General features: G+C 35.9%; 1 protein-coding gene across 1 annotated transcript; it reads left to right on the top strand.

The window, feature by feature from the left end:
- Positions 1-1,863: 1,863 nt before the first annotated feature.
- On the top strand, positions 1,864-26,411 carry ATG7 (autophagy related 7; the record flags this gene model as incomplete). The annotated part of the gene is made up of 16 exons (XM_010184443.1): positions 1,864-2,072; positions 2,299-2,353; positions 4,080-4,197; positions 4,461-4,538; positions 5,079-5,195; positions 6,281-6,430; positions 8,437-8,525; positions 9,625-9,746; positions 10,768-10,858; positions 12,308-12,452; positions 13,095-13,253; positions 18,988-19,182; positions 22,439-22,642; positions 22,877-22,992; positions 23,704-23,779; positions 26,331-26,411. Coding segments are annotated over exons 1-16 (1,974 nt in total), but the record flags the coding sequence as incomplete, so codon positions are not given.
- Between the last annotated feature and the right edge of the window lie 221 nt (positions 26,412-26,632).

Raw genomic sequence — 26,632 nt, 5'->3', positions numbered from 1 at the left:
CAGCCTCACTTTGCCTCAGAAATAGGCTTGGGAACGGGCATTAGCCAAGAAGCAGCTTTTCTGAACATACAGTAGTAGGAAACAGCAGTTTCCTTTGGCACCTCGATACGGAGAAAGTCTTCAAAATACTCCCATCTGAACCACAGAATAAAGTTCTGTAAAACTGTGCTTCAGGGGATTATGTGAACTTGGTTTCAAATGTGTAACTTCATGATAGTTTTAAATGCTGTTAAACCACTAATCATACTTTTGCAATAGATTAATTATGTCTGTCAAGGGGGAGACATATTAAAAGTCCTGACGTGTTTTTCCTCCATTAGATGAGTTTTAAATGCCTGCATATTTAAGGAGAGGTACTAGAACTTAGACAGTGGTAGTGTGTTTATACTTCGGCTTATCCTTGCTGATTGCACTTGTTAAATTTCCTACCAGTCACAGAATTTAGACGTGTGTTTAGACGAATCATGGTGTTTTCCCTTCAAGCACATTTTTCAACAGGGCACTTTTGAAACGCAGGGGTTGTTCCACATTCAAAGTTTTTGATACGTATTTTTTTTCTCTTAAGGCTGTTTTTACTATCGGAGGCTGTACATGAGTTCTACAAAATGCATACATTTCCTCTTTTATTTCGGTATTCTAAAATTTGTTCCACAAATTTAACATGGCTTACTCCTGTTGCAATAAGAAAGCACGTAAGCAAATATTTATATCGAAGTACATTAAAGAATATTTTTGAAAGTGTCAGTACATCAGTGTATACTTCTCTGTTTGCTCGTGTATAGTATAGTGAAGCCTCCTGGTTTTTTTCCTTCATTTTTACAATAACTCTTTAGGTACAGTAATAATGAAAATAAGTAGAGTGTTACATTTCATTCGCAGTGGATGCTTTTAGGCTGGTATTTTCAGTGTATGTTACTCAGGTACTGCTAGGTAGGGTCAGCCAGCTTCTTGGCAATTTGAAATGTTTGACCATACACTGTAGTGTTGGGTGTGTGGTGTACTTTACAGGGGAGGAATGAGGGGGACAAAATGAAAACTTTACCTGTTTGAAAAGTTGAAAAAAAGACTTGAAAATTAAAACTTAGTAAACTTTCACTTACAATAGAGCAAGGAAAGTAACAACTTTATATTGATTTTTGTTATTACGTTTTTTTAAAGTGTTAAATAATACCTTCCCAAGCTTCTGAAAAAAAGAAGACAGGGCATTTAATGGATAAATATTGACCAGGCAGTTGTTGAACCTTTGAGAAGAAGTTGTATTATGGAAGCCTTGTCATCAAGGACCACATAATCTGACTTGATTTTAGTTTCCCTTTGCTAGCTTTACTTGTTAATTTGGAAATGCCTCATGAGTGTTCAACTCTCACCACAGGCTGAGTGTGAAGACCTAGCTAAAGGAAATGTTAGTATGGATTTTAAATGCTGTCAGAACTTAACTAGTACTAATAGGCTTTTTAGATGGATACCTAGATGATGGAAGGAATGCAGATGCAGTGTTTAGCGTTTTTTTATTTTTATCTGTGGCAGCACGATATGAGATAACTCAGAGAAGTACATAGTTTAGATGTATTCTAAGTAACAGGAGAAATCATGGAATGTCTGTCAGGAAATTGAATCCTTCTAGGCAGCTTGGCCAAACAGAACATATACTTGTCTTTTGTAATTTTACATACAAGAAGTTGGAAGGACTTTGCTTGGACTGAAAGGACCTCTGATCGATGATTTTAAAAGTTGGAGTCCCTCAGACATTTGGGGGAGTAATGCTTTTTGTACAACAAATTGTATTAAAAAGAAGCATTGAAGAGTCATGAGTAACATGGTCAATTGAGTGTGTACTTATCAGGCATATCTGCTTTTACAGAATTCTTTTTAACAGTGATCATTAACTGAAATCATGGCAACTGCCAGTAGTGAGGCGCACCATGCTGTAGATCCTGGAATCTCAAAGCTGCAGTTTGCTCCCTTCAGCAGTGCCCTGGATGCAGGGTTCTGGCACGAACTAACCCAGAGGAAACTCAACGAGTACCGATTGGATGAAACCCCAAAACTTATCAAAGGATACTACTACAATGGTAGGTAGAAATGGAACATCTGGCTTAGTAGTTTGCTTTTCTCCAGGTTTTCTTCTAAGATTTGTGTAACATATTTTAGATGTTTTGCTGAAACATTAGAAAACGCAGCTGGGTGAGCTGTGAATTCTGGTATGTCTGTGGGTAATTTGTAACTTATCTTAACAAAAAGAGGGAAATCAATCAATTATTTCAGTTTAAAAGAAGCGTGTTGCTGCTTTTTGTCCAGGTGATCCTTTGGGTTTGCCAGCTCGGTTGACATTGGAGTTTAGTGCCTTTGATATGTAAGTATGTACTGCGATTTACCTTAATTCGTGCATGAAGACACTTTCCTTTCATAACAGTAACACTTTGATATATATAACTTTGACAAATTCTACATGAAAATAAATACACGTTTTCATGAGCTTTATAACAGTGGAGAGACTGCTTTGAGTCGCAAACATTAACTCCCTGTGTCTGAAGTAGTATATTAATCTGAAGGGCTTAAAATATCATGGTAATTCTTAAAATAACTCACTGTTTGTATGTCTGTTTATATCAAATACCTCTTTTTTTTTTATCACCTCTTCTGCGTAAGGGAGGATATTTCAGTCATCTGACTTCTGGTTAAATCTTTCCTTAGATCTTTATTACTGAGAATTAATCATTAGAATTGGGATCCAAAAATAGTTTTTACAATCCCTAGCTGTTACATTGTAATAGCTTCCGTTGTGACTGGAATTTTGTATTTTTGCCTTTAACCAGAAAGTGAAAGGTAAACCAGTGCTGCTCAGTGTGTACAACAAAAATGACATGGAAGGGAAATATTTTTTATTATGTGGTTTTCATTTCCAGCAAATGCCTAAGTTAGTATAACTAACATAGGAACAGATGCTTTCACAATTAGTGGTTTTTTAAATTTTAAATTGGATTATAAAGTTGTAAATCACAGAAGTGCCTTTCTCTGCCTTGCTTGGTGACGATATCAGGAGCCTAGTGAGGCTTTGTGCATTTTGAGATAATTTCTTAGGTGATATTATTTCACTGATTCATATGTAAGAACTTTCGGGTACAATACTGCAAGCATATGCAACAAAGTGCAATTGGAAGAATGCTGTGCTGTTGGCAACAGGAATGTCAGATTAGGAAAAAAGATGGATGGTACCATACATTTTGAACTTTCCAATGTTATGACAAAAAAAATAATGAAATGTCCATGTAGTGTTTAATTATTCCTTCTGCTGTAGTAGTTTTCTGTACTTTAGATAGTCAGTTCAAGTAAATGATAATGAAGAATCCCCTTTTAGCTTTAAACATTTTTGGAAACTACATCATGTATGTTTATTATGTATCTTAAACATTTGCTGTATTTGAGTTTTAGCAGTGGTCAGAAACATATCTGTTTGGGAGAGCAATGTTAAAGACGTCAATTAAATCAATCAGATTTATAAATTAAGAGAATATTTTAGGTTTTTTTCCCTAATTTGCATTCAAAAAAGGGGGAAAAATATATGCCATGTTTGCAAACAGCAGCTTCTCCAGTGGATGATGTTACAAACTATAAAAGCTACTCAATCTTTGGTCTGGTTTAGGCTTCCTCTGGGATGTTTTTTAAACATAAAACTTTAACTGAATAATTCTTTTTGTGAATAAAATAGTTACATCTAAAGTTCACTCTTATTTTTTTCATAGTGTAAATCACATTGTCATGGATATTTTATATTTGAAAAGAATTTTTAAATCTTCAATCTGTAAATTGGTGCCACCTTGCTTAGAGATAATAAAGTTGCCTAATATATTTTTGAAGTCATGATGTAGATGTGTATTTCCATGGGTTGTTATACCAACCTATGTTCAGTTAAGCATTATGAACAACAGTTCTAGTGAAAACATTTTGATAGTTTTTGTTACTGTACCTCATCATTTGACAATTTCAGGGTAACCTTACACCATAGGATAGCTATTGCTGCTACTGATCATGTTAAAGACATTGTATCCAATTCCTAGAGGTATCTTTCTTTTGTTCAGGAATGCTTCAATACCAGCACGTTGCTGTCCTGCTTTTGGAACATTGTATAATACCAACACTTTTGAGACTTTCAAATCCTGTGATAAGAAATTACTTCTGGAAAAAGAAGCTAATGAGGTAAGATAAAATCAAATCTACTGGTAGAAAGGGTTTGTTTAAAGCACAGTGAAGTGCTTTACGGTTTGTACCTTGAATATTTGAGATGCTGTCCATACTCACCTATATGGTAGCCTCAGGATTTAACTTATTCTGGAAGGAAAAGTTTGATGTTTGCTTTTTACTGTTCTTTACAAGAGAGTAGGAAGTAGCTAATTATATACTCCTTGGTGTTCTGTTTCTCTGCTCTTTCACTTCCGTCTTGTCCCTCCAATCAATGACAGATATGGGAATCAATAAAATCTGGAGCTGCTCTTGAAAACCCTATGCTCTTGAACAGGTTCCTGCTGCTGACATTCGCAGTGAGTAATGATAATATGTCTTATACTTAGAGCATTGTAGTGGAAATTAAGTAGTTTCTTTTTAGGAGAAATGCTGTAGTGGTATATAAATGTTATCAGCATCATTCTCAGACATCATAAACCATTGTTATGTACAGTTATAAAATATTTTATGATGTATTCTTTAAAAAATGGTGGTGCCATCTCGTATTGTTTTCTACAAATGTATAAAATTATCTGACGGCCTTATAGATATTAGTCGAAGTAGAGAAACTATTTTCTGTTTAACAAATTGAAAGTTTTAACAAATAATGCTCCAGCTGACAAAAACTGAAATATTGCACACGCATTGTCTGTTTAAATCTCAAAGAAAAACATATATAGAGAAAGGAAGTCTTCTAGTATTTTTTGTTATTTTCTAAAATCATGACACAGTGCCTTGTAAAGTAAAGAGAACTATAGTTGATGGTTGATGATACTAACCATATTGATTAGTAAGTATTCCAAACCATAATTTGCTTTAATTTATATGTTATCTAATTTTACTTCTTTTTTTCCTAGGATTTAAAGAAGTATAATTTCTATTACTGGTTTTGCTATCCTGCTCTCTGCTTCCCTGATGGAATACAGATAATTCAGAAACCAGTGTGTCTTGGTGACAGATTGCCATTAAATCAGGTATTCAAAGTACAAAATGTTATCAAGTCTGTAGTACTAAGCAGTTTTGTGGGCTGTGAAACCTAGTATTTTTGTCAGCACATACTGCATTAATTTGAGAGTCTAATTTCTTCTAAAATACTCACTTTTCTTATTTCCATGTGGGTTCTTTGTTTACCTCTTTTTTTGGTATCATATAAAAGGTCTTAGCTTAACATCACTTTAGCTTATTCATTTAGATGCTGATGTGGCAAACAATTCTTGAAGAGACAGTTATGTTAATTTTAACTTTTTATATAGTTTATTGAATATATAGCTATGTTTTTGAAACTCATTATATTTTTAAGAAGCCTTTCTAAAGAGGCATCCCCTGGGAGACCTATTTTATTAGCAATTACAGAATTGTTAACAAAATGCATGACTGGAAAAGAAAAAGAACTGGTTAGGGAGTATTATTTTTTTAACGAAGAAAGTTAACATTTTTTTGTAGTTTCATGTTACAATGCAAAAGGATGAAAAAAAAATCAACTTGCCCACATGTTGTTTTTTTTTTTTGCCCTGACAGAAGTTAATGCAAAACCTTGAATGGCTTTTTCATGGCATAACAATCAATGAGAAGCACTTTGGGTTTTTTTCAGTGAAAAATACTTATTTCCCTTCATCTCAGAAGACTCCCATTAGTTCTGTAGTAATAAATAGTGTAAAAAATACCTGTCATGATCCAAAGATAGAGTTTCAGCTAAACACTGAAAATGCCTATAATGAAGTAAATTGAATAGGATTCTGTTCTTCTGCTAATAATAGAGGGACAGATTTACTATCTTATAAAGCTACTCTCAGAATGAGATTTTTTATTTTGTTTTGATTTCTGTTGGTAGATCAGTTTGTGGCAATGGTGATAATGCTCCTGTTTAAATTTACATTGACAAATGCTGTTTTAGCAACTGAATTTATCTTCCTCATTGTGGTCGTAATGGACTTTAAAACTTCAGAATATGCTGTGTTCTAGGATTGAGTGAGCTGACCTTCCCAGATGCTAAAACACTTTCTGTGGTTCTGTGTAAGATTGTTAAAACTCTTGGTTACAGTTGTCTTTTTGCTTTTAGATTCAGGCACTTCAGAAAGCATATGACGAACTTTGCCAGAAAGAGGGTGTTACAGCCTTGCCTTACTTTTTAATTAAGTATCATGACAATTCTGTCATGGTATCTCCACTGAAAAAGTGGAATGGTTTCTTCCAAGACCAAGGGGGGAAGGTAATGAGAATTTTGTTTTCTTATAAATTACAAATGTTTAATTTACAAATGGTTTGAAAATTGTCTGTAATACGGAGCTGGGCACAGTGATTGGTGAATGAATAGGCTGGATAAATAGCTGAACACCAGCAGCTTGAATTGATTATTGTTTTGAGTGTTTCTGGTTCTTTTGCAAAAGCTCAGTTACATCAGATTAATGGTCAGCTTGAAAATTAAGTTCTTCATGCCGTCTCCTTCATTATCAAAACAGAAACAGCATAAGATTATGAATCATAACATTTAAAGTTTTCCGATCACTTTATCTACAATGCGATAAAACACTTATTGTTTGTGTACTGAAAATTGATACTAGTGTATTTGTTAGCTGTGGTAACTGTACTGTATGGGAGTTTTTAATTTTAAATGTGTGTTTTGCTACATGCACATGTTAAAAGACTGTTCAAGGTAAATGCTTTGTAATTTTGGAAGACAAATGGGTTGCGCACCAGAATAGGCTGGGATATTTCTTGTTAAATGCAGAGATCATGCATGTCCTTTGAATGTAAAGTGAGTACTGTCCATTGCTTCCAGTTAGGGAAGAATTATAATGATACATGAAGCAGATGTCATCCCAGCAAGAGTTGGCTTGGTTGGCTTGTGTTTATGTACATGGAATTTGGTTTTAGATCGTGTTGCTAAGCTGCCAAACTTCGCTGGGCCTTTCTGAATGACTTACTGTCTTTGGTTTTGGTGAAAGTAATTTAGTTCTGCTATATAGTACTCGATCTTCAATTTTTTTTTTTCTTTTCCAAATTTGTTTTTCTGAAATTAAGACCTAAGTCTGCAATTGTTCTTTGTAAAATAAGAATGCAAAGGTTGAGATTTTAAATGGTAGTATAACTACAATAATGGGTCACAGATAACAGTAAACTTAATTAGATGGGGACATTTCAGTATGAGAGAAGTCTCATATAATTGGGAATATATTTCTTTGTTAACATTCACTTTGGAGGGAAGTGCCAAAATTTTAGACCTGCCAGGTAAGGTTTGTTGCATCAGTACTGCCTGTAGAGTTTGTATTTCAGTGAGCCAACTGCACTTGCACTCCTGGAAGAAAAAATAGGTTATTGCTGTTGCTGAGTTAATTTTCTGCTAGTTGATGAAATCGATTCAGCTTACTAAAGGGTCTTATGCCTGTCTAAGCAGTTGCAAAGCAGCAGCGTATGGCTGGGAGGAGGGATGGGGAGTTGGCCCCTGTTTCTCCTGTCAACGTCCATTAGATTGGCTCGTCTGCATTTCACACTGTTCCTAGGGACCCCTCACTGATGTGGTATTGTTGAGACCAGTCACACTCTAAGCACATCTATAGGCAAAGAAACAGAAGAGCTCTGTAGATGTGAGAGACACAGGTGTCACTACTGATGGCCAAGTTCTGATTTTCAGCATATCTAAAGGTAGGCAGTGGCATCTTTCTAATCTCTGGATGTGTTTTTGTTCTGCATCGACTGTGAATTAAGTTCCTAGTTTAGATGTCTCAATTACGAACGTTGTATTACATTGGATGAACATGAAGCAGAACATCCAGTTCCTTTATTTAAAAGCATCTTGAAGGCTGGAGTAACAAGTGATTTTTATGCTGCTTTTCCTTTGGCTTGGTGTCTTGCTGGCCTGTCCACTTTCACTTTTTGATCATCCCAAGATCAATGCAGAATTTTGTTTTGAGAGCAAGGCTTCGGTTGCTGGACTTCTCCCATAATGGTGTGTTTAAGGAGGGTAAGGATACAGGTGCACATACTGTAGTGAAAAGTAAATGTCTATGAAGAGACTAAGCTGAACACACCTCAAAGCTGTCGCAAATGCTTGACTAAAATCTAGTGTGACCATGTATAAAAAAATTGTAAATACATAAAATGTGTGTAGACCTTCTCTGTACAGACGTTTTATGTTAAAAATGTAGATAACTTTTACTGTGAGCTGAATGTAAGTATAGATAGATGATTTCTCATTTAGAGTGATTTTATTTGCAGGTGACAGTTGGAGTTTATGATCCATGTAATTTATCCCACTATCCAGGATGGCCACTGAGAAATTTCCTGATCCTGGCAGCCCACAAATGGTATCTATTTTATTCTGTCCCACACAGATTATTTATTGGTTGATATCAAGTTAGGCATTTTTCCCCCCATCACACTTTACTCAAATCATCCACCTGAGATTTAACTTTTAAGCTTGACATGACTGGCCTTCACTGATTTTGGTTTTGCTTATTATTCTGTTTTTTACTTCTGTCAGTCACAAGTTCCTGTTATTCCTGCTCCTCACATGTATGCATGTACCCAGAAATACATGCTTCAGACTCTGCCAGTACCCTCTAGCTGTTCTAAATCTTCTTTAAAGTATTCTATGATTTTATATAAATAAGTAATAGTAGATCTAAATTCTGAAAATCAGATACTCTTAGGTTTTCTTGTAGCGTACCTTCTTGAATTTTTTTGTTGGGTAGAAGCTGGGGAGACAGAATGTGGTTTTAAATCCTGGTATTTGAAAAAAAACAAACCCCAAACCCATAATTTAAAGTATCATATAAAACTGTGTTCCTGTAACAAAAATGTAAAAGTTGCATTTTCATAGTTTTGACTTTTACATTTTTTTACAAAGGACACAGCAGGGAGAGGAAATGCTCATTTAGGGAGAGGAAATGCTCATATTGCACTTTCTGGGCTGCTACCTGAGCTGTAACATAGAATGATGTGTAAGTGCCCAGAGAGCTTCATATACTCTGTGATTGAGAGGCTTTTAGATGCTAAAACTCTTAATTGTTTGATTTGGGGATTTGAATCATAAGGAGGAAAAGTGTTACTGTATTGAGAACTAAGAGGGTTTTGCTTGGCCATGGCAAAGTACATCATGTCACCTGATGTGTGTTCCAGTGCTTCCTTGCTTTTTATTCCTATAAATATGCAGTTTGTCCAGCAGCAGTGTATAAATGACAGAGGACAGGCTGCCAGTGTCATTTCCTTATAGCTCTTTCACAACTAACTTGCTCTTTTCACATACTAAGCAATTTTTATATATTTTTATTTATGAATTTATATCTGGTAAGAACAACAGTGTTCTAGTACTAACACAAGACTAAACTTGTGTGAAATAGGGACTTCTTTTAAACACTTATTAAAGAGGTTGCATGGCTTTATTTATCCTTTTTTAAATGGCAGGGGTAGCAGTCTCCAGTCAGTTGAAGTCATCTGCTTTAGAGACAGGACCATGCAAGGAGTGAGAGACATAACACACAGCATTATCTTTGAAATAAAACTTCCAGAGGGAGCACTTGGCCAAGGTAATCCATTTAAAAAAAAATAAATTATTTTCTGTGTTTTTCTCTCTTCTCAATCAGTGTGACTTTGAAAAAAAATAAATTAACACTACTCCATTGTTGCCTATGCTAAGTTATTTCAAATGGATTTTAAATTGTTTGGATTTGTTAAATGTCTGTAAAGAAAATTATTCTTTCTTCAAAGGAGAAAGCATATTCTCTTTTGATTTTTTTTTTCCCTCCCTAAATTGGGTTTCTAATTAAAAATAAAGTCCTGGTGTCATGTGAAATACAAAAACCAGGCGATTAGCAGTTAGCCTCTTTTTTGTATTGTTAAATTTGTGTGTGATCCCTTAGCTAGAAAAAATGCATGTGATAGTGAATTTATGTGATGCATACTTTCTGTACCTAAAAAGGTAGAAGCCTGCTACAGAGTGGAGTTGTTTCATCCCATAATGAGGTAGGCAGATGTGTTTCAAAGCAGTAAACTTGTGACATTAGAACATAAACTCAGACTTAATATCTGTGTACTGATGAGTATAACAAAATTTCTTTACCTTATCCAGGGAGTTCTGAATGCTTTACATATCTTGGTGGTGAATTGTTTAATTATATAATAATTAGGCTGTATAATTCTCTACTGGATTTACTGATGGTGTCTTGGGACCATCTCATGAAGAGATGCTCAAACTTGACAAAACTTACTGAGTTCTGAACATAGCAGTCTGTTTGACATTAAAGATCTGGAGTCTTGGTGAGGAATGATGCCATCTCTGTCCTGGGTTTGAATCAAGATGCAGAGGCAAAGCAGCACATTGGACATCTAAGAGTAAAGCACTTCGCCAAGAAGCAGGGCTTTTAGTTGATGTAAACAGCAGGGTTTGTATAGCAGCGTATACTAGGTTAAGATACAGGTTATTTACTTACAAGAATTTAGTTTTACAACAAGTTTGAATCCAAGAAAATTTCATTTCTGTCCTGTGATATTAAGGTGTTTGTTCTTTCTTTCCTTCTTTCTTTTTTTTTTTTTTAATATGTCAAACAGATTGCCCAAAAGCTGTTGGATGGGAGAAAAACCAAAAAGGAAGCATGGGTCCAAGAATGGTGAATCTCAGTGAATGCATGGATCCAAAAAGGTTTGTTTATTATCTTTTAAATTTATGTAGTTTTCTTTACTTGGGTTTAAGGCATAAAAAGTTGAAATGTGAAATGCAAGGAATATCTGTCTCTGTTAGGTAGGAATATACAGTAACACATATACTGTATGTTCTTTGGACAGTCCTGTTAGAGGTAAGGACCTTAATAAAGTGCACTGCATGCAGCAGCAGTGATTGCGATTTTTGACTCTAGCTTAAAATTTCAAATGCGTTACATTTAAAACTGAGTGCAGTCTAGGTCATAGTGTTACAGGCCTGTGATTGTCATTGAATTCTATGAGCTGCAGGTTGCTAAACCTAATGAAAATCAGCATGGAGAAGAGTTCAGCCTTTTGGAATTGATAGGTTGTGACAGGAAAGAGGTCAGGAGACGTGACTTTAGTAATGTTTATCATCATGCACACAATGTATGAGCAGTGCACTGAAGACAGTGTAGTTACTCAGCCTGTTGGCTCATCTGCTTTCACTGACTACATGGCTGCTCTTGACTTTGCAACACTGCAGGACTGTGTTGATCTAATGATTTTGATTAAGATACTTTACCTGTCAAGCTGAGCCATTTTTGTCTTGCAATTGTGGCAATTCAGAGCATGTTCATAGACGTTAGAGAAGGTTCGTCTGAGGGCTCTTAATTGTTTAAACATAACTTGACCTTCTTTACGTGTATGCATGCTAAATTCTGTTAATTTCCATAGAGGCTGTTGGTAATATGCCAGCACTGGCAATTGTGATCGTAAATCCTTGTTTGACAAATAATTTACTGGATACTGCAAAAATACATTTATGATGTACAAAGGAATAAAACTGTCAGGAATCTGAGAACTGGTATGTGTGTCTGATTGGAAGACAAGAAAGGCAAAAGAATTTTAAGGAGTAGTATGAGCGGGAGTAGAGGGTCTGTGCATTCTACATGAACCAATGTACTCCTTTGGAAAGAGGAAGCAGGAGAGCGAATGAGAAAGTCATGCTCTGTATGGATTTTTTTTTCCCCCTGACATTTTTTCCATGCCAGTTATTACTCTATGGATGATTTGCGATGACCTGATTTGATGAGAGTTTTAACACCCTGTGTTCTGATGAATGCAAAAAATCTCACATTAGGTTGAACGTAGATTTCCTACCTCATTTTCCTTATAGAACTTTCACAATGAGCTGACTCAGTTCCTTAGAGAGCACGTGTAATATTTCACGATGAGATCAGATGTAACTGGATGCAGGAAACCAGTTTTTTCTAACCTCCTTGCCATGCACCTTGTTGTTAGGTGGAATTATGCTTGGGGCACTTAATTTTTCATATTACCTGTACGTTGAATACTTTCTCTCCTTAAAAAAGAAAAGTATTGAACTTCTTCAGTTGAAACAAAAGTAATTGCTTTGTTGGAGAAGCACAATATTCAGAAGCATGTTGCTATTTGTTTCATGGTATAGGTTAGCAGAATCATCAGTGGATCTTAACTTGAAATTGATGTGCTGGCGCTTGGTGCCTACTCTTGATTTGGAAAAAATTGTGTCTGCCAAGTGTCTGCTGCTAGGAGCTGGTACACTGGGTTGTAGTGTTGCAAGGACCTTGATGGTAAGTCTTGAGATAATCTTAAAAATAATCTACTGTTTCTCATAAATTCCGTATTTTTTTTTTTCAGCAGCCACCATGACATGTAAGAGAAAAGTTGCATTCCTCTGTATTCATGTAGACGTAATAAATATTAGTTGATGATATAAATTGTGGTGAAGGGGTAAGATCTGTAGCCAATGGAAATAACTTGAAGTTCTGCTAATAGTAGAATAGCAGGTAGTAAGAGAACCTTAGCAGAATTGTAGTTTGTTTTGAATTTACATAAATAAAGGATTGAACATGAAATTCTGGAAGAAATTATCAAGCTAATATGATCAAATTCACAGTGAATTCAAATTCACATTGAATTAAAATACATTCTTCAAGTAAGTAACCATGTTGATTACTTTCAGGAATGTTTATCACATCCCACTTTCAATAGGGTTTTGAGGGATTACTGTGAAACGCTATATTTGAACAGACCAAATTTTCTGCCCTCTTAATTCAATGCAAGTTCAAGGTTGTTGCTGTGCTTTCAAAGCTTTTGTAGCCTGGTCTTTCTGGGAAAATTGGACAAAACTCTTCTTGAATTTCTGGTATTACTCAAAAGTATATGACTAAGCCCATTGTACTTATCATTATTTAAATTACTTTCATGTTTAGGGTTGGGGAGTCAGGAAGATTACATTTGTGGACAATGCAAAGATCTCCTACTCCAACCCAGTACGACAGCCACTGTATGAGTTCGAAGACTGTCTTAGCGGTGGGAAGCCTAAAGCACTTGCAGCAGCAGACAGGCTGCAGAAAATCTTCCCAGGAGTGGTAAGATCAATATTTAAAATGAGTTGATATGTTCCTTCAAAGAGAACCAGTGACTTTAAATAACTATTCCATGTTCTATAATTAAGCGTTATTGGGAATGGGAAAATTACTACACAGGTGTTACACCGGTTACTGACAAATCTGTAAGCATTTTACTTCAAGTCCTCTATACTTGTTAAACTTTATTGAGACAATAATGTAATAATGAAACACAGTTAAGGGTCACCTGAGTCATCTTGTAGCTCATGGATGTTGAAGTAATTTTTTTTCCTCTGTAGTATGTCCTACGATACTTTGAGTACTGGGTGCTTTTAATGTTGTTTTCTGACTCTGCTTTTAAATATGACTGTAGACACATCTGTTGTCTATTACGAGAGCAGAAGGTCTTGAAGACAGTAATAAGTGATTGCTGAGATTTCCTATTATGTTTTACAGCCAAAATTTGCAATCTTATTTAAGCTTATTTTCTACATAGGTGTCAAATGCTGAATTTTTCACTGGTTATGCTGCTGTTGGATTGAAATTACCCAATGTTCTCAGGATTGCTGCAGAGGGACATTTTGCTCTATGAATCATCAGTGATGTAGTACAAGAAAAAGAAAAATTTTTACTTGTTAAACTGAAAGTTGATTTTTCTGTTAGTTTTGCCCAGAAGAATAACTTAATAGCAAGTACTGATTAGAAACGTGCTTTACATAGAAGTATAATACAGAGCATTAAGATGATGTAAGAACTTTCTTGTTTGCTTTTGTTTTCTTCAAGAACTAAGCAAACTGAATCTGGTCCAGAAAAGGGAAATAGATCATAGCAGCCTGGAGAAGATATCAATGTTGGCCTTTGACCAAAGTATTCCTCTTTTGGGGAGCCTGATGGCAATAGCTTACTGTCAGAATGAAGCAGTTGAAAGGGAACAAAAGACAGAAATACATTTTTCTGTTGTTTTAGAAGCTTTATGATGAAAGGCCCACCAATGGCAGCCTCTTTGACTCCAGGGACGTGTATCGTCAGAACGTTATTCAGTGCAGATGTTCAAACAGACCTAATTTTCAATGCTGAAAAAACAAAAAGCAGATTAATGAAAACCCCAAGAATTTACAAATGTTTGTGGTTCTTTTTGTTTCATCCTTTGTTTGGGAGAATTGTTACGGCTTGCAATTTCAGAATAGACACTCAGCTTGCTCTATCATGAACAAATTCTTTTTTATATTAATTTGTCATGATGAGAATCACTCAACTGTTTATGCTTTGGAATGCAGACTGTCTTAAAATTGGTAGCAAGAGTTACCAGAGCTCAGCTGGCAAGCAGCATCTTAACCTCTTAGTGTAATTCAAATGAGTTATGTATACTTACTAGGCAATTCTGTATTTAAAATGACACTGATTATGTTACTAGTCATAGTATTATTGAGTTATGAACAGTGACATATAGATCTGTTGTGGTGTTGATGATTAGTGTTGTGAATAAGCTTTCCAGAAGATTGTTTCTAAATGGTTTTAGGTTAATTTAGTTTGACCTAAGGGTTGCTGTGGTTTTTGTTCTATCTATGTTGACCCTATTATTGTCATGATTTATGAAATCAGTACTGGTACTAAGCAGTAATTCAATATTTGAATATCAAACAATGGTCCCCAGTATGAAAAAATGCAAAAACTGTCACTTTCAGAACTTTTGATAAGTAAACCAGAAAAGACTCTTTGAAAGTTCCTAGAATTTTATTTAATCTTGCTGCTCTCTAATGTTATTGTTACTTGGTGATATTAATTTAATTGTAGAGATATTAAATAGTAGAACAAGTACAGAAGAGAAAGCATATGTGCAGTGTCACATAGAGCACCAGCATGGTGCCAGCTAGGATTTGTGTCACACAACATCGTGTCACTTTTTGAACTTGAGAGAATGAAAATAGGAATATTAAGAAAGAATGAGTAGTTGAATTAGAAGAAATAAAAGCTGTTTGTGGAATCCTGAACGATACAGTTTTGCATGTGGAGATAAAGACCAAAAGTTAGTGTTAAGGATTTTCTTTTTAGAAACAAAGACCAGACTGTGCTTTTGAATCTTGAGCATGTGATGAAGCTTTAAAAAGAAAATAGTAACAAGAGGGAACCAGTAACAATGCTTTAGTGAGCCTGCATCAGTAAGTGTTAGTACATGTGGTATACATAGGAAAAAACTAATTTTCCTGTTCAGTAACAGCATATACATTGTGCAACACGTACTTTATATAAGGAATTTTTTCTTTACCATATACTTCAAGTGTTCTGCATCTGCCACTGTTTTCTTAACATGTTGTCCCCATCGGTGGTGTGCATTCTCTGTTGTTTTCTTGTGACACGGATCAGTCTTCAGCGGGACTCAAAACTAGTTTCATAGCTTTGTGGCTCAAGTGAGGGGAAAGCAGTAGCACAGATCCTGTGTACTCTTATGATAGGAGGTTTCCAATATATTTTTCAGTCAAACTCCTTTGTGGAGAAGAGGTATCAAGTTTGACCATCAGTAAATACACAGGGAAACAACACACTAGTTTTAACAAGAGCTAACAGGGCTTAACAGTAAAACCTCTGGTCCAAACAATTAATATACTGACAGCATGTGAGAGGGGTGCAGTTTAAGCAGCAGGCCAAGCACGTGGACTAACAATAAGTCTTTAATTAGCCTGGGTACATTCTTGGTGTTTTGGGATGATTTCAACAGTGAAGCTCCTGTAGCTGGAGGTTTTTATAACCCAGTAGATTTTGCTAGTCCTCTCAAAATAGAGCTGCATGTGTTACTGCAGTCTGCACTGCAGTTGTCTAGAGTAGTTCTCCTGGATTTTGAGCCTGCTTGTTTCTCTCACAGTGAAGGAGTAGCCAAAGCTGTCTCTTGCTGTTTGGAAACCCACACAGTCCTTTCAAGCCCATGGGAATCCAAGCAGTAATGTTGGTTCTGAAGGTATTTCTGAAAATGTGGGTTTACATTTCTGTGCAATTCACTTGCAGTCTAATTTACTTTCTTTGGTTTCAATGTGAGTAATATTTTTCACATGCAATGCAGTTTTTCCTGGTTGACTTTAAACGCTTGACTGCTCTATGTGAATTCTCTTTTTTTTTTTTTTTTAAATTTTGCATCCTTTCTAGTTGGAAGAGTAACCACCTCATCATTGCAAATGAAACAAGGAGGAATGCTTTGGCAAGGAGCTTTGATTTGTTTCATTCCACTTCTAAGATTATCATTAACTGTAGCTTAGAGTTTTATAATAAAAAAGAAGGGAGGACTCGGAAATAGCAGAATTTACGGATTCACAGCCTTTTCATTACAAGTAGGTAATGCACAGAGTCGTTCATATAGCTGCTGTGGAATTTATTGACTCTTTTACATAATTGTTTCCTGGAGCATTCAGATGTGGAACTCCAGTGTATTCAGCATTTTACCATTCTTTGTATATATATATACTGTGCAGGGGGCAACTTTTCTTCATTTTCTATGTACCTTTCCGTGGCACATTTCTGGTCAGGTTTAGTATATTGAGCACAGATATCTTCTAAGAAAGCTGAGCCATGGTTTAACAAAAAATGCAGGAAGTTAATAGGAATGTCAATAAAATCAGAGAGAAAGTTATGGTAGCATAACAAATGCAATATTTTGATGCCTGTTTGCTTTAGAAAAACCCAGCAAAAACAAAGCACTGGAGCCACAAGCACGGCTTTGAGCAGCTGTCAATGAAAATGTTGAAAAGTTCATTGTCTTTAATGATTTGGTATATGCCAACATAAAGTCCCTTTTTAAAATAAATATGTGATTCTAATACTTTATGGGATGATAACTAAATATTTTGTTTTGCATAATTTGGAGGCATTATTAGTCTTCTGTTAATATGAAAGTTTTGGTCTTAAAATCAAAGCGATTTTGTAAGCAAGCAAAATTATTTTTGTCATATATAGACTCCCTGAGATTTTGGACTTCTGCAATGAGCGACATCTGTCTTTGGACATATATACTTCTAAAAATACTATGTATGTGGCATCGCAAGATACTCCTTGGGTCTTTTTGCCAGTGTTTGATTGCAAAAGTGTACCTCAGCCAGTTTTACTAGTCACTGGTGTCTTTTCTTCAAGGGACAGTTATTAAAATAAAATTGAAGCTATTGAGGCTGCTAGACTTGTATGTATTCCTATAGCTACAGAACCTGGATAGTTGGTTTGTTTTTTTTTTTCTGAATTCCATTAAGATTTTAGTATTTTACAAACCTTGTTACCATATTTCTGTGCAGCCGGTGTTCAACTTGTTGGTTTTATTTTTATTAACAAAGTTTGACCTCCTAAGTCACCAACAGTATCAGTTGTGTAATAAATCAGCACTCATATGCAGTAGAGGGGCTGAATGAGTTACCGATAAATACGTTACTCATACAGCATGGATTAAGTTTTGTGTTCCTGCCACAGCTTTTTGGAGGAGGTAATAACTGTGAAGGTAAAGCTTCCTCGAGTAATTGTGCAGTGTCTGTGCTGGTGATGCAGAACCCAGGCTGTCCTTACTGGAGCACAGAGGAGCTGCTCTGTTAACAGCATACCAGATCACTGTGGACTCTACATTTTTCCCCGTGAAAATTCATTTCCCCAAGCTACTATGTGTGTCTAATTATTTTTATCTTCTGTGATATTCATGATACTTCACCTTTCTGCTTATATGACTCACCTGGATTTGCATTGTGCGTGTATTTGGTCTATATAAAAGCATGTTCTGCCAATGTTCCTTTCCTTTCTGCCTATGTAATTTTATGTTTTGTTCATCTAACTTTTAAATTTTGGCTTTAAATTGTTAGTTCCTTACGGCACAGTGACAGGCAAGGAGAATTTGTCAAAGCCTGTGCTTCTGTACCATATATGAAGGATTCATTACTCTCTTATAGCAGATGGCTGCCAGATTCTGTTAACATATTTCCAAATGAGTGAGTTAATTGTTTGCATTGTACATGCTTATTTGGCTCTTCAGCCATTTTCTGCTTAATATGTCTGGCCCAAATATGGAGTTGGAAGAGACGTGTGTTTCTGCAATAAGAGCAGACTCTTTCAGCATCTGCATAGTGCAAGTCTCCAGACATCCAAGCACCCAAGTAACAAGTCTCAGAAGTGATTTTCTTCTATATCAAGTTCAGATATGGCTGGTTGAATTACATGAAAATCATTGGAGACTATTGTTCTTTTCAGAATTTAAAACAAAGAGATGAATCTGTGATACTTTACATCTGTCTCACTGTGAATGAGTCCATATTCAACATCAGAAATACAAACTACATCCCATTAACGTGATGTGGGAAGTGGCTGCAGAGATAACCCAGGACAAAGATTTTATCTGAGTTTAGCAGCATGCTCATTATCATATGTAAGATCAGTCTGCTTGCTTTTGTAGTGGTGTCTGTTACCTCTGGGATTAGGAACAGTTCAGCTATCTTCTTGTAATGATTTGCCAAACCTAATAAGACCCTGGGAGAGACTGAGCCACTGTGCTGGGTCTAATCTCATGGCCCAGACTAGTGTGTTGGCATTGAGCTGCTCTGTTCTTCCTAAGTATGACAGCTGAGACTGCCATTCCCTCAGAAACCTTAGCACTGTTCTTTAGTGCATAGCACTGGTATGCAGAGAGATGTTGTCATTGAATTTGTGTTCTACAATTTTGTATTGACCTTTATAATAATGCTACTATTTCACAAGGTTGTATTTTTAATATGTTATTTTCTGTCTTGTCTGCATCTAGAATTCTGAAGGCTATAACATGAGCATCCCTATGCCAGGCCACCCGGTGAATTTTTCTGAGATAACAATGGCACAGGCTCAGAAGGATGTAGCTAAACTTGAGGAGCTTATTGATACTCATGATGTTGTTTTTCTACTAATGGACACTAGAGAGAGTCGATGGCTTCCTGCTGTCATTGCAGCCAGCAAGAGGAAGGTACTGTACTATAACTTGCTAATATCCTTGCCACTGTATTTCAGCTCTTGCATATTAACCAGCTATGTATACCTAAAGAAGCTTTAATGGGGAACTGAAATATTTGATCAGTCTTCTGTGGTTTGTGCTTACTGCAGGGGTTGGACTGGATGAGTTTTAAAGGTCACTTCCAACCCAATACATTCTATGGTTCTATGAGGCAGTGATTCTCTTGCTATCATGATGTAGACTTCAGTAAAAAGTCTCGGGTAATCTTGATATTTCTTAATTCATTTAAGAATTGTGCAGTTTCATGTTTGCTCAGTTGAAATAGCACAAAGTCAGAAAATGTGAGTATTAAGCTTTTAACATGTCAGCATAACCATAGTGTACATCCTATGTACTTTGTGGTGTAAATATAATGATGCCCATAGCAATTTATTAAGTTGTGAACTTAAGAGAGTAATTGAAAACATCCATGTGACACAGGTGAGTCAGTGTTGCTATTTTATCTTTGATTTTTGTATTTCGTGACTTCTGAGATTTTTTTTTCAGCTAAAGTTTCCTAATAGTTGTTAGTTGTTTGGGGTTTCTTTGGTTTGTATTTCTCTTTATTTGTAAAAAAACAAAAACAAAAACAAATGTAGAAAGATAGTAGGAAGGAGAAAGAATGCAGATTTGTGGTATTTGCGAACTAGTTTTATCTTACAAATTCCAAGTGTATTCCCCTTTCTGCTGAAGTTTATGTTCATCTGAACTTAACTAAATTTCCTCTGCATCTGCTCTGCAACCAGGCTTTTTCCAGATCAAACAGTTCTCTCATTTCTTTTTTTGCCAAGATCTTAAATTATTTTCTTTTCTTTGATTTCTTACTTACTTTAAATATATATGGCTGGGAGCAGCCATCTATATGCAGCTCCCCCCGTCTGGGTCAGTCAGAATAGGGTTGTTTTAACGATCTCCAAAACTTATCCCCCCACATTTGCTTAGCTAACAGTTGCTTGCTATATTTGCCTTACAGCATTCAAGTCACTTGAAGACAAACTTTGTAATTGCTTTCTGACAGTTCTCTGACATTCAATGGCATAGTGTGTCTGACTATATCACAGTTATTTAATTTTTCACAAGATGACTTTGATGTGAGGAGATGGAATTGTCTGTCACCGAATAAGCACAGCACTGAAATCTCAAGGTGTCCAGACTGAAATGCTCAGTATCTGATTGTCAAAGTACTTCTTGTTGATAAACATTTAATGACAGCTCTACTTCAGATGTGAATTTTTATGACAACTAAAAAAAGCACTGCTGCAGTTTGGACCCCAAGGTCTCAAAACTGGCACACAGAAAATGAAGAACATAGTGAGTGATAATCTGCAGAAAGTTCTCTATAAGCAGTACATAGGTAGAAATAAGAATTGATTTCCCCGTGTAATCTTCTAGTTGCCTTTATGAGCTTTGGTCTTCCTGCAGTCATTCTTCCCAAAAACAAGTATCTTAGACAAACACAGAACTCAAATGTTAAACTCATGTCAGACATTAAATCCCTGTTCCTGTTAAGCACTGGAATTGTAAAAAAAATGTGCTAGTTTTTTTTAAACACATGCCAAAAGCTATACTTTCCATAGTCTCTTTATCCAAAAGAAATGTTGGTTGTGGAGTGGGCTTTTTGTTGTTGTTTTGTTTTGTTGTTTGTTTTTTTTTTTAAATTAAGCATCCATCAGTTAGGATTCAAATAGTTGCTGGACAGTAAACTGAAGAGGGAGAGAAAGTTTAATGCAGTGGGAAGTGTTTAGCAATGTTACTAATTTCTGATTGTACCAGCTGTGTCATATTATCCATGTTTTAAAAATGGAATACTATCTTAAGGTTTTACAGGTAGATGTAGTGAGAAGATGCAGTCTTTTAACTCTTTCTTGTAGACGTGGCTGTACTAACACAGATTCAGCAGCTTGGTTCCACTTTAGGACTGAGGAAAGAATAAACTACAAGGTTGTAAGTGAATATCCAGAAATTTTTTTGAAGTACCAAGAATGATGATGAATCTGATGAATCTCACCAGCTTACTAATTAAGATGGCTAATTCTTGACAGCTTCCCTCTAAGTCCCTCTTTTAAATAATTCCTGACTATAGTAATGAAAAATTACAAACTGCTGTACTGGAATTTCTATCTAAAATATCTGCACATGAAGCAGATGATATCTTCCTTTACATTTTGCTGGCTACAGTCATTATTGTATCACTGGTTTTGGTTTTGCTATATCTAAACTATTGCCTGTAAGTTTAGAAAAATCTGCTAGTTTAAGCATTGGTTTTGTGATATTTCGGTCATAGAGTTTATACTGTAAGCACTTGTCACAAACCGAAGAGGAAGGAGAAAACGATGACAGTGTAATTGTGTGCCACAGCTGCTTGTGCTCCCCATGTGACTAAACAGATGCATATGAAGACCATAACCAATCATTAATTGGTTTCCTCACAGAGCAGAATTTTTTTTGGATAACAGCCTTGCATTTCATTGCTTTGTCACACAGCAGTGTTTAATGAGTTATATTTCAGACCACAGTGAACTGCAAAGACTACATACAATACATGTAATTTCAAATAACATGAAAGCTTGTTCTTGATAGCCACTGTTGTACTTAAATGATGCTTAGAATATTTTGGTACTTAGAGAATAGGAATTTCTAGAATATGCAGTGAAACTGAAAATAAATTTGAGCTGAAACAAAAGAAAATGTTTTTGCAATAACGATACTGATCACTGTATGAATATTGGGCCAAATTTGGATCTATGGATAGTAATTCATATCAGTGCATAGCAGCCTCAGTATCTTTGGTGAGACATTGAACGTTAGTTGGTGTGAACCTGGGTTCAGATGTAAAATAGCACAGCACATTTATGGAGTTCCTGTTCCTTTTTTTTTCCTTCTTTCTTTTTGGTGAGTATGGTATGTGGGTTTGTGTAACAATCAGAGGGAGTTGATAATTTGTGTCAGATTTCTCTGACAGACACTGGAAGAGGTAATGGTTTGTGGTCTTCTGAAACAGACTTTTCTTTTGGTTTTGTTTTTTCTAGGTGATTGACAACTTGAGTTTTGCACCTATCAGAAGGTCTGTTGTTTATGGGTAGAGTGATAGATTTGCAGTTAATGTGTTATTCATTCATCCACGGCATGTGGAGTTTTTTGACACTTACATTGAATAAAACCTTGAAGCCTTTTTTTACCCCCTTCATCTTTGTCTCAATTAAAATCTGTTGTTCTCTGTTGTTCACAGTTGGTCATCAATGCTGCATTGGGATTTGACACATTTGTTGTTATGAGACACGGACTAAAGAAACCAAAACAGCAAGAATCTGGTGATTCATGTTTCAACAATGCTGCTGGTTCCTCTGATCTTTTGGGATCATCACTTTTTTCAAATATCCCTGGCTATAAACTGGGTTGCTACTTCTGCAATGATGTTGTGGCACCAGGGGATGTGAGTGGAACCTTCTGTTGCATATCTCTTTTGTTGTGACTTGAGTTTTTATTTCCTTTAATATTGTTTTGTAAAGGGATTTGTTTTATGTTGATGTACACAATATTTAGAAATAGATTCATTTGGAAGATCAAAGAAATTAATTGCACAGAACTGAAGATGTTTTGTGTAGTAGGGCAGCTACTTATTTTTGAGTTACTTTTTTCTTTCCTTTAGAATTGTCTGTCTTTGTAGTCCACCAGGGATCGGACGTTGGATCAGCAGTGCACAGTCAGTCGGCCTGGATTAGCCATGGTAGCTGGAGCGCTTGCGGTGGAATTAATGGTTTCTGTTTTACAGCATCCAGAAGGGTGAGTAATTTTCTGGATTGGTGTTCAAAAGGTGTTCTCTGAGAAATAAGGTTTATTTAATATAATCTTTTGGAAGAAGGAGGAGGAAATACATATAAAGTAGGACCATTTTGTAAGTTGTGAAGTTGCCTGTAAATTAATGTAATGTATAGGTCATATTTACTATATTACTGTAATTTGACGGTGTTTGAGAGAACTGATTCATCAGATCTTAAGTTTTTAACTTGGAGTTTTCTCTCCTTCTAAATGTAGAAATGTACCGAGAATATGTCTAAAGAAGAAAGTATTCCTGTCAGTGGTTCTTGGCATTCCTTTGCTCAGGAGAGTATCTGAGTGTAATGAGAAGCTATCATAACTACTTTTGTCACATGAAGAGAAGCCAAATATTGCAAAATCTTAATTAAAATTAAGTGGGCTTGATACAGAAATTACTCTGAAATTCTGTGACCTGTCTCCTGTCTTTAAAATCTGTGAAAGAAAAAGTGAGTTAGAAGTTGGACATGAGTATGTTACAAATCTCTCAGACTGATTCTGAAAAAGGGTTTTTGTATTGCCATGTTGAAACTTAGTTACCATGAAACATATTTTCCAGATAGGTTCCTTTCCAGACTCTAAACTGTAAGCTGCAACAAAATGTCTTGAAGCTTGCTGGAAATTTTGACTGTTCAGTATATTGTCTTGCTCTGATTTTCCTTCTTGGATTTTTGACAGTGGTTATGCTGTGGCCAGCAGTAGTGATGACAGAATGAATGAACCACCTACTTCTCTTGGACTTGTTCCTCACCAGGTAAATAACCTGTGAGTAAATGCTTTTGTTTAAAAGCTGGGAACTGATATAAAGGAAGCATTGTAGTCTTTGTCTCCTTAACAAAAACATCCCCTATGCTAACTGTGTTCTCCAAAGGACTGATTCTCCATGTTTGTTAAAAACCAAGTCCATCAGACAAGCCAGGGTAGCTGTGTTCCTGGCACTGTGTCTGTCTGTCTTGTAGACACACAATTCTTGCTTCCTACTTAGCAGAAATTTATTTGTAGCACACAGTATGTGAATAAGGCAACCTCTGGCTTTTCTGTCCCCTTCAGAGTTGACAATATGAGCATCTCAAATTTACTTTTGTTCACTTTTTAAATCCCTTCTGAGTTTGGAAAAAAATTCAAATCTAGGCAGCTCACAATTATAGTTCTCCAAAATATTCACATGTTTTTGGTGCAGTGCAGCAGTCTTTATTCTACTCAACCCAAACTCTGGTTACAAATGTGTTACAAATGCATTTTTCAGATTACTGGATAGACTTGTCTTTATTTGTTATGTTGATACAGTCATTAAAAAAATACCTGATCTTATCCCCATAATCATATCTCCTGTGATATTATCATTGGGGACTAAAAGTATTCACAGAATCACAGAATCGCTTGGTTGGAAAAGACCTCTGAGATCATCATATCCAACCGTTCCTGTCTACCCCCTAAACCATATCCCTAAGTACCTCGTCTACCCGCTCTTTAAACACATCCAGGGATGGTGACTCCACCACCTCCCTGGGCAGCCTGTTCCAGCTTCTGACGACCCTCTCAGTAAAGAACTTCCTCCTTAGCTCTAACCTGAACCTCCCTTGGCACAGCTTGGTGCCGTTTCCCCTTGTTCTATCCCCCATCACCTGGGAGAAGAGCCCAGCACCCACCTCTCCACAAGCTCCCTTGAGGCAGTTGTAGGTGGTGGTGAGGTCTCCCCTCAGCCTTCTCTTCTCCAGGCTAAACAACCCCAGTTCAAACCCCAGTATTCTGTGCCCCTTTCTTTGTGTTGTTTATCTGAGTAACTGTTTGGATGCTTCCATTGTATAAATAAATTATTTATTTGTTTCTAAGTGGTATTATTATATTCTATTAGTTTTTTTGCACTAACAATGAATCCTGATTCAAAAAAAGATAAAGCTTCTAGTGTGTTTTGTTTGCAACTTGCAGCTAATCAGAAGGTCTGGTCTATATAAAATTAGTCTAATTTTGTTTAGGGTGCTTTATTATAACTGAGTTACTCCCTTATCCTGTTGAGTTTTCTGTAGCTAATGCTGCTGTCAGCTACGCCCATCCTGTGCGCAGTGCTGCAGTATGTCTGAGGGAGATTTTTGACCTGTCCTACCTCAATAGGAAGAAAAAGCCAAATCTAAATCTTGTTAATTTGCTGATCCAGGTGCTCCCTTTTGATGTTTCTTTGGAGAAGCTTTTGCTATTTTAGTTGAAAAATGAATGACATAATTTCCAGGTGGTTTTCTGTAGTTACCTGAATGTTTCCTGTGATCATATGGGATGATAATATGAAGGAGACTTTACTTATGGTGTGTTAGTTTGTTAAAAAATAGCTTCATTAATTTTGATGCTTGAAACTTATGAGTCTTACATGAGTACAGTGACCTTGTTTCAAATTGGTGGCTATGCTCCAGATATCTGGAAAACAGATCTGTAACTTGAACCTTCTCTTTACATCTAAAAAAGGATAGTTAAGAAGGGATATTCCTCCCTACACAAAAAAAAAGCTAGAAAGATTACATTATGTAGTAATATATTTTTTTAGAATCTTTCCCAGTAAACTTTAGAAAGTTTATTGTTTCTACTGAAAAAATAAATATGTCACAGTTCATTTATTATTTCCTGATGATGAGAATGTTAACTGGCCAGTCAGTCCTGTCTGCTTTGTTTTATATCCCTACATGATTTTACTTGCATTATTGTTCTGTTTTGGGCTATGCTTTGAGACAATAATAGACTTGAGCATTATTTAAGACATTATTATTTGTATTGCAAAGCTACTTAAGTTCTGTTCTTAGTGATGTCTCTTCATTGTAGTAGACCTTAATACTCCAAAGAATCTAAATTATCAGACTAGTCTAAATGATCAGACCCTTTGTTACCAGAAACAAAGGCATGGAATTTTAAAATTGTGTATCAGTAATATCCTATTAACAAGGTAGTTTAGGTATGCATGACAGTTATGTATATGTTACAGAGATGGGGAAAAAAATGTGTTTAACTGGTCATACCATGACTTTTTTTTGGTCAAGCTTTGCAATCAGAAAAGTCAAACTCCAGGTGGTGCTGTGTCTCTATATTTTCCTTGTTGCATTTAGATAGTTGTGCCAATATTTGTATATAGAAAACCAGGAATATATATTGAGTATAAATTTACTACGGGTGTTACTGGGAGTCACTGTGTTAGAGCAGTATTATCCTAGTTATAGCCATTCTTTTATCTTTTTATTGCATGTATATGTCCAGTTCATGTGGAATTTTGGAAATGTCTTTTGTAGCTTTAAAATAGTATTGTAAACTTTTCTGTCTTCCAGATCCGTGGATTTTTGTCAAGATTTGATAATGTTCTTCCAGTCAGCCTGGCATTTGATAAGTGCACAGCCTGTTCAACCAAAGTAAGTCTGAGTTTGTCTGGACTTTATTTGTAAGTACAGAATGGTCTTGCTCTAGGTCAGTGTTGGGGTGCAGAGGACTGCTTTGTATTTGACGTTTTCTCTTACTTCCTTAGAGCTTGGAACCTGTCTCCTCACTTCACCTAAAGTTCTTTTGCCCTCATACCTTTCTTTCTTAGCTGTTTTCCAGATTTCTCTGGCATCACCGTTAGCAAGCTGTCTCC

Source organism: Mesitornis unicolor, unplaced genomic scaffold, assembly GCF_000695765.1.
Source record: "Mesitornis unicolor isolate BGI_N332 unplaced genomic scaffold, ASM69576v1 scaffold47275, whole genome shotgun sequence".
Classification (NCBI taxonomy): Eukaryota; Metazoa; Chordata; class Aves; order Mesitornithiformes; family Mesitornithidae; genus Mesitornis; species Mesitornis unicolor.
The sequence above is the reverse complement of the archived record's forward strand: the minus strand, read 5'-3'. Positions and strand labels throughout refer to the sequence as shown.